The following is a 9,626-nucleotide window of genomic DNA, read 5'->3' on the forward strand; positions in this document are numbered from 1 at the left end:
CTGAACCCACCGATTCCATATTCTGCTACCAGTCTTTCGATCTCGACAATCGCGAGCAGCAATGTCGCGATAAGATAAACCGCAATCGCGGCAGGCTACAATCCGACTTTCATCAAAGTCGGAAGCGTGATGGTACGCATTTCTCCTCCTTTCACGAGGCATCACAACGTTTTACCAGGCACCGCCGGTCAACTGCTGTTAGTGTATGAGAGATCGGTTGGGAACTTTCCTCATGTCAGCACGTTGTAGGTGTTTCCACCGGCGCCAACCTTGTGTAAATGCTCTGAAAAGCTAATCATTTGCATGTCACAGAATCTTCTTCCTGTCGGTTAAATTTCGCGTCTGTAGCACATCATCTTCGTGGTGTAGCAATTTTAATGGCCAGTAGTGTAGTAAGCAACAACAGCTAACTTTAGTTTTAACTGTCGTAAACATATAAAAGTAGCTTGTCGGGAGCCATGTTAGGTCAGACTGTGGTGAGTTTGAGAGGAGAAAGACCTATGTCCTCCAAAACGAGGAAATGTACAGCAGACAATGTAGCACAAATTTCAAGTCAGAAAGTGTACTGGATTTTACCGAAATTTTGTTTGTGGGAGTTTGTTTGATAATCCAGGGACTGTACTGAATGATTATTTGGACAGAGTGTGTGTAATTATTATTATGAACTGTGTCAAACTTCTATCATACTTGCTGTGAGCCAGATTAGGCTGTGAGCAGTATTAATTAGTGAGTGCGTAGTGTTTGTACCTATTTGAAATTTGGATCTGAAACACAGTGTCACAAGAGTACAATTATGTGGCTGCGTTAAATATTTATCCACCACAATTAAATTTTTGTGTACAGATACTTCAGTGTAAGGTCACTGCACATGAAGAAGCACATTATAGGTCATCAGTCGAGTGTAGTATGTGGCTGTCGGTTTGTCTGTGCATAATTTAAGTAAATTAGACTCGAACTGGCGATAAATAATGGTTCATTCAACATCTAAGAGAAAAATAAGTGTTTGAAATGCTAAAAAGTGTTTGAACTGCAAATCTGGTGTAAACTATATTATTGTCACTAGCCTATTTTCAACCTCTCATTTCTCAGCCAGATTCGATGGAGGTGCAGCTATCGAGAGAATATTTGATCGGGTAAATACAGATATCTAACAAGGGACATGTGATTAGTCAGTAAAACAAACGAAAATTGGCTAGTAGATGATAAATGCTGAAATGACGAATACTCATGCACTCAATAGCACTTTGGATGGCCACCAAAATCACCCGATATTTGCAATTATATGGGACCAATTCGAACAGTGAGTGAAATATACGTGAATATCCATAAAATATTGTTGACCGCCATTTACACAGCTTATTCAGTACGAGCACCAGAGACGTCGACGAGATGCAGCATCCATAATAGGATGTGATGAACAATATTTTTTTTTTCAATTGATGGTGGAAAGATATAGCAACCAGTGATAAATATATTGAACAGAGAGTCTAGGCTGCAAAATACGCTTCATTATTTTAAATTTTTCCAATAACGTATTCCGCCTTGTTTAAGGTATCTGCAGATTGGCTGGCACAAAAGATACGTTCATGCAAATCTCTTAACTGGCAAACACCGTTGTCAATATTTTAAGCACATTGCGTGGTGTCTTCAGGGAAAATAATGTTGAGTACTCGGGAAACCACGTTCAAAATGCATAAAACAGACAAGTGCAACTGCCTACTAAAGTCTTTTGTGCATTTTAAAACGTGACTTCCAATGCACTCAACACTATTTTGTATCAGGACATCACGTAATTTGCTTAAAACACTGATGACGGTTTTTTCCTGCTAAGACATTTGTATGGGTGCCAGCCTATATGTTCAGCACCTTTGTAAGAGGTCCATGACTAAGGGATTTATTGCTAGGGCACTCGAGTGGATGTAACTTCGATGGATTGCTCACGAGCTGCCTGCGATATTTAAGCTACAATAGAATCGTAGACCAGAGAGCAGTGTCGGCAGCAGCAGCAGAAGTAGTGGTGGTAGCTCACAGTCTGGCGGTTGGGTCAGGCTGCTCGTAGAGACCAGTTGTCGAGTTGTATAGCTCACAAAGAGCACTTGTGTCCTGGAATACGGAGAATGCAGTCCAGTAGTGGTGTTTTGTAGCTTGAGAGTAGCAGTAGAGTTATGGAATTACCAGCCGGCCGACGTGGCCGTGCGGTTAAAGGCGCTGCAGTCTGGAACCGCAAGACCGCTACGGTCGCAGGTTCGAATCCTGCCTCGGGCATGGATGTTTGTGATGTGCTTAGGTTAGTTAGGTTTAACTAGTTCTAAGTTCTAGGGGACTAATGACCTCAGCAGTTGAGTCCCATAGTGCTCAGAGCCATTTGAACCATTTTTTTATGGAATTACCAAGGCCATTCGTGTAGAACGATGGTGGTGCCTGAGCGGTGTAGTATAAGGTAAAAGCAAAATATTATTGTTCTTTATTGCCCCGCGCATACGTAAATTACCACAACTGAATTTTGTACTATTGTTATATCAAAGTCCAAAGTAAATGTTTTCAAAAATCTTTCAATAATAATCTTTATAAGAAAGATAAAAAAATTGTAAGAAATTTATTGCTAGCGCACTCGAGCAGATGTAAGGTCAATGAACTGCACACGCGCTGCCTGCGATCCTATTGTAGCTTAATTATCGCCGGCAGCGCGTGAGCAATCCATCGAAGTTACATCTGCTCGAGTGCGCTACGAATAAATTCCTTAATCATGGACCTCTTACACCTTAAACAAGGCAAAATGCATTACTGGCAAAACACAAGAAAATAAAGGCTATTTTGGGGCCAAGCCGGTTTATCTGTTCAAAAATGATCAATAGTTGCCCGCAGCAGTTCCGATGGAATCTGAGCAATATGTTCCTGTATACTGTAGTTCAGAGCAGGTATAGGCCGAACGTGTTACTGGTAAAAGCATTCTTTTAGGTATCTTCAGAGCCGAGAGTCGCATGGATTCAGATAAGTCTTGTAGGCTATGCGTCTGAAAAACTCTGGAAATAACACGTTCATGAAATATTGCCGTAAGCAGATCTTTCACCCGGAGAGCAACATGAGGTGCTGCCCCAACTTCCACAAAGAAAGTGGTTCCACACAAGTGAACTCTTCCAAAGCAGGAATCACGTGCTGTACAGGGAGATCTCAATAACGCTTAGACATCACTATGCACATGCCAGGCCCTCGGGGAGTATTTTCTTCAGAAAAGAACGGATCGAGAATAAAGATGCTTATGAATTAAGCATTCATAAACGATGAATGTTATTGCTTTTCGTCCACAATGTTCAGATTAACAGTACCCCAAATTCGGCAGTTCTCATGTTCACTCACGTTATGTCTTGTTAGATGACCGTGAGGATGCCCTAACGTCATAAAAACAGTGTATAGCGCCATAATTGCAGCGATGGACACAATTGTAACTGATCGGTTCAGAATTTACTGCAAGATGTGCCTCCATAGAATATTGCCCTGCCACACCAACCTCACGCGTGTTTTGGAAAGTTATTACTATCGTATTTAAACCATTCAACCCTTTTAATGAAGACGGGCCTCCGCTCAGGGCTTTCAGACGCCGATACTCCCTCAATGTAACACTGTCATTGCAGTCGTTCACATAAAACTGTTTCACGAACAGCGCATCGGTCTCTCTTCTCAATGGCCACGCTGTTCACTCACTTAACGGCTTAAATGACAGCGCGGATGTCATAGCGTCACAAAAACATTGCACAGCACCAGAATTTCATCGATGGACAAAATTGGAACTTATCGGTTCCACATTAACGCATTAGCATGCCTACGAAGTTTTCCTGTCATGCGATAATTACAGCCCATACTGGACCTTCGTGGGCAACTATTTTAATTATAAGTACCCGATACATAACGTAAACACGAGAGGAAAATGTCAGTCACTGCCGGGAGACACTGATCTAGTATTGAGTAATACCGACTCTAGCGATGACAACGATCTCATATCGGCAAGGAGTCAACAACTTTCTTCATGTCAGCCACATCCTGCCGAAGTCAGTCGCTGGCGACAAGCGGAAAAATGCTCCTGTCGGAGCACAGGAGAGGTGAATATGTTTCTATTTGAAAGACCCTGACAGGTAAATGGGTAACCAGCTACCTCAATCCTCATGTTGCTTTCCTCACCAAATATATCTTGGCATGCGAATATATTCGCACTCTTTTGGCGGACAGTATTCTAAATCGTTTTACCCAGTCTCTGATTCTAGTTACGCATTCATACTCAGCACCTCACTGGCTCTTTTCGTCTGTACATGTCTCACACTCTTCAATAAAATTCTTCAGGGTATCAGACCGCATCGTCATAATTTAAAATGCGCTAACGTTTCGGCCAGCGTTGCAGCTAGCCTTCATCAGGGCCTAATGCAGGCTGCAACGCTGGCCGAAACGTTGGCGCATTTTAAATTATGACGATGCGGTCTGATACCCTGAAGAATTTTATTGAAGATGACAACGGCCGCGGAAGCCTGCGCTTACATGTCTCACACTGTTTCCGTTTTCTGCCATTCATTTACAGAACATCGCACATCCACGGTCTCCAATCTCTCTTATACTTTCTCTTTTGTCATTCTTTCCCACTGTCACTGTCTCCATCGTCCCTCGGTAGCTCAAAAATGCTGGAAGGTTCAGCTTATTTTTGTCTCTATAAACACGAGTTTAAAATTTAGGTCAAAAATGCGCCCTCCCTTATACCGTCGAGTTAAAGTTCGCCTGTCTGGGAAGGCCAGACCCTTCCAGGCCTATGGGCCTATATGGCCTCTACTCATATGTATTTTTTAGTTTCACTGTCTGCTCTATCTTTGGCGCCCACTGCAATTCCCTTTATCCATTTCTCTTTCTCCTACACTATTACTCTCTCCTTCCCATCACTACGTCCTCCCTTCTATTCCACTAGCACTGCCTCCTCTCTCTTCCTCCGTCACTGTTACTCTTTTTCAACAAAAACCGTAGATATGTTCGCATCCCTTAATTTTTACTGAGGAAAGCGGAATGAGAATTGAGGTCTTTGGTTCCACCACTCTTAAAGAAGAGCATTTGTTTTTTCGTGATCCAACAAGAATATCTTTCCGCTGGTTACCTCTTTCCCTGCTACACAAGGTTTGCTGCTCGCTTGTAGCAAATTCTATAGATCAGTTAAGTTGTGACAATTCAGTTATATACTTCGATATATTTATATATTTCGACACATATAAACAACAAATAAGTGTGTGAAATACATAAGATTAACATGAAATCGTTCACTTTACGTTTTCTCTGAATACTTTGCCCTCCGATAGCAATTCGTTAAAAAATACCGGATTTTGACTTACCTTAAAAGAGCAAAAATGTTATAACAAACATTTTACTGAATGACTTTCATTTTACGTAATTTTAACAATCATTGTAAGTTATTTTCAGTCTTGTTGAGATCTTTTACAGCTCATTTTTGTCACTGCAGTACCACCTTGGGCATATATGTATAGGAATAAAGTGCCCATTGTAATGAGACGGTTCGTCATAAAGTTTTGTTGGTGAAAAAATGCACCTAAAAACTTTTGACATCGGAACATCTGCAATGGCTCTAAACCCTTTCCATGTGTTTTTTACGTCATTGCATATTTTAGGTGCGTATGTACAGTAACTTTGAACCTCTGGCTCTCCGCATGCGATAATGATATCGAAAAAATTTTCGAAGTTCCCGAAGAATGTAGTCTTAGGAAAACACAGTAAAAGTTTTGTCTTTACGCTACGAATACAAATTGTAGAAGTGGCCTTCCTCGCAGTTGGTAATTTTCGTAGTAAAAATCATGGTTTTCCGGTTTTTTTCAGTTACAACCCACGAACAAGTGATGCTTCTATAAGCCGCCTAAGATCCATCATAAATTACACCTAGTGCAAAAGAAGAAACAGATTTACTTTATTTTTGTCTGCCTTTAAGGAGGTGTATAATGTTTAAATTTTGACCCTGTATTGGTAAACAAATACTCGCTAGGCCAAGGGCTGCCAAAAACGCCTGACATGTCTGATCAACAGAGTACTATGTATGACCCCTAAAAAACACGTTTTCGCACGTGGCTTTTTGTAATAAAATGGATCCGTGTACAGCGCTACGCGGACTGATTCATCGGAGTTCCATCTGCTCGAGTGCGCTAGCAATAAATTTCTTAGTCACGGACCTCTTACAATTTTTTTTATCGTTATGAGAAAGATTATTATTGAAAGATTTTTGAAAACATTTACTTGGGACTTTGATATAACAATAGTACAAAAATCAGTTGTGGTAATTTACGTATGCGCGGGGCAATAAAGAACAATAATATTTTGCTTTTACCTTATACTACAACGCTCAGGCACCACCATCATTCTCCACGAATGGCCTTGGTAATTTCATAATTCTACTGCTACTCTCAAGCTACAAAACACCACTACTGGACTGCATTCTCCGTATTCCAGGACACAAGTGCTCTTAGTGAGCTACACAACTCGACAACTGGTCTCTACGAGCAGCCTGACCCAACCGCCCGACTGTGAGCTACTACTACTACTGCTGCTGCGGCCGACACTGCTCTCTGGTCTGCGATTCTATTATAGCTTAAATATCGCAGGCATCTCGTGAGCAATCCATCGAAATAACATCCGCTCGAGTGCGTTAGCAATAAATCCTTTAGTCATGGACCTCTTACAAAGGTATCTTCATATATACTGGCATAACGGGTGCTGAGCATATAGGCTGGCACACATACAAATGTCTTAGCAGGAAAAAACTGTCATCAATGTTTTAAACAAATTACGTGATGTCCTGATACAAAATAGTGTTGAGTGCATTGGAAGTCACGTTTTCAAATGCACAAAAGACCTTAGTAGGCCGTTGCACTTGTCTGTTTTATGCATTTTGAACGTGGTTTCCCGAGTACTCAACATTATTTTCCCTCAAGAGACCACGCAATGTGCTTAAAATATTGACAACGGTGTTTGCCAGTTAAGAGATTTGCATGAACGTATCTTTTGTGCCAGCCAATCTGCAGATACCTTAAACAAGGCGGAATACGTTATTGGAAAAATATAAAATTATGAAGCGTATTTTGCAGCCTAGACTCTCTGTTCAATATATTTATCACTGGTTGCTATATATTTCCACCATCAATTGAAAAAAAATATTGTTCATCACATCCTATTATGGATGCCGCATCTCGTCGACGTCTCTGGTGCTCGTACTGAATAAGCTTTATAAATGGCGGTCAACAATAAAATCAAGATTAAGCCTTTCTCACTTGTTTGATCTTTTTACCCATGTCCCATTCTTTATCCATTACAAATGGAAACATTTATGTACGTACTTTATTGAATTCATAGCGACAGATTTCCATCTGGTGACCAAAACTGGGACTGTTTCATTTCAGCGTAAATCAGTTCCGTTCAAAATGGTTGAAATGGTTCTGAGTACTATGGGACTTGACATCTAAGGTCATCAGTCCCCTACACTTGGAACTACTTAAACCAACTAACCTAAGGACATCACAAACATCCATGCCCAAGACAGGATTAGAACCTGCGACCATAGCAACAGCGCGGTTCCGGACTGAAGCGCCTGGAATCGCTCGCCCACAGCGGCCGGCTTCAGTTCCGTATTATCGCAATAGCCTATGTACCAAGTTTCGCTGCCATATGACAATAACAAAAAAGTATGTGAAATCTTATGGGACTTAGCTGCTAAGGTCATCAGTCCCTAGACAATAACAGTCCACATTGGATCGCTGTGCATAACTGCACTTAAATTATAATCACCCCATAGATTAGTAGAAAAGCACAGTAAAGAATCCACCACCTTTCTCGAAAATGGTTCAAATGGCTCTGAGCACTATGGGACTTAACATCTGAGGTCATCAGTCCCCTAGAACTTTGAACTACTTAAACCTAATTAACCTAAGGACATCACACACATCAATGCCCGAGGCGGGATTCGAACCTGCAATCGTAGCGGTCTCGCGGTTCCTGACTGTAGCGCCTAGAACCGCTCGGCCACCCTGGCCGGCCCACCTTTCTTGGACAAGAGTTGTTGACTACCACATACTTCGTGATATCCGGGTGAAATATTGACAGAATAACACACATTTGTCGTCGAGAAAAGGAATTTGGCCCAATCGAGCATTAAGATCTTTCGGTGAGGCCCATAGTTCCAGCGACTACGCTTACCTGAGGGTCAGTGACGACGATGTAGAGTTTGGAGCCGATCCAGATACGGATGGTGGGTCCGTATTGCTCTATGAGCGCCAGCACCGTCTGGAAGGCGCGCTGGGGATTCCTGCAGAAGAGCGGCGCGTTGCCCACCAGAGGCCATGGTTCGGGCCCCGGGATGCGCGCCGCCAGCTGCCGCAGCCGCTGCCGCCCCCACCACCATCGCCACAGCGGCCAGAACAGCGCCGCCAGCACCACAAGCACCGGCCATCCCGCCCATTGCACCTGCTGTGACGTCATCTTCAGCACCTGCTACTCCAGTCTCGTGCAGAGCACACAGACACAGGTGCAGGTCCCGTGCAGACGGCTTCTCGGCTGCGTCGAGATCTACTCACTCCACCATACCCTTCTGTCCTATGACTTGCTGCAGTTTGCTGACAGTGGTATCAATGCGGTTAATCTTCAGTTACCTTCTAACCTACTGTTTCACCAGTCAAGAACAACAAACTGAATTAAAGACGTCGGAACTAGCAACCTCTCGTAAATCTTTGTCATGCGATGCTACAGAGCTGCAGACGTCATCTGCCTGATTTACCGTGACATACTTTACACAGATATGAAATTAAGAATTTACATACACAAAAGTAGCAGTAGTCGTTAACTGCACATTTGATAACCAGGTGATATTAGACGCGATTGAAATGCGGTATTCATTTACTCACAAGTAACTGAATCACGGCCACGAAGTTTTACATAAGGATGTCTAACATGCAATATAAAATAAAGGAGAGCTTGACCATTGTATTCTACCTTCTAGTTTTACCAACAAAGGCTCAGTGCTGATAATCTTAGGAGCTTGGCGTGGTCACTGACTACGTAGCTAGTTATCTAGTTCCTAATGTCTAGTTAAACTACCTTTTGTATCTCGATAGGTGTTATTTTACGTCTTTACAGAGCCTCTCTCACTCGTTGCTTCTTTCTCATACGCAGTGACAACTTCGTCGTTTCATACTGATCACAAATATTTCATAAATTTCATTGAAATTGGCAATTCAATGCCTCACCTAAAATATTGGAATAACTTCTTAGTTTTAAATTAGTCGTTCTTTTAAAGCTCCACGGAATAACTTTAATGAGAAACTGTGTTTGCATTATATGGTGGCATTAAAATCACTGTGCCATAAATTCAATTGCAGAAAGTCTGTCTTCTTCTTTCTGCTCAATCACACTACAAAATTTACCTGCGACTGGTAGGTACAGCCTTGTACCAAAAGCTACTCCAACAACGATAGCTTGCTGTTGACTGCACCGTCTAGTATTTTCTGCCACACTATTTCAAGCTTCTTACATATTGCCTCCAGAAGACAGCTCCTGCTTACCGACACGCTGAAGCAGATTTTCCACTCTACATTCATCGGTGG

The 9,626-nt window shown here is 42.2% G+C and overlaps 1 protein-coding gene across 1 annotated transcript in view; it reads right to left on the reverse strand.

Moving 5' to 3' along the window:
- Positions 1-8,757, reverse strand: part of LOC126416962 (cytochrome P450 4g15-like) — a gene marked incomplete at its 3' end in the record, with an annotated part of 52,971 nt that extends 44,214 nt beyond the window's left edge. Inside the window, exon 1 of the mRNA XM_050084842.1 lies at positions 8,224-8,757. Coding sequence (XP_049940799.1) covers positions 8,224-8,505 — 282 coding nt within the window. The remainder of the gene's footprint in view (positions 1-8,223) is intronic.
- Positions 8,758-9,626: the final 869 nt, after the last annotated feature.

Source organism: Schistocerca serialis, chromosome 8 (genome assembly GCF_023864345.2).
Source record: "Schistocerca serialis cubense isolate TAMUIC-IGC-003099 chromosome 8, iqSchSeri2.2, whole genome shotgun sequence".
NCBI classification, from domain to species: Eukaryota; Metazoa; Arthropoda; class Insecta; order Orthoptera; family Acrididae; genus Schistocerca; species Schistocerca serialis.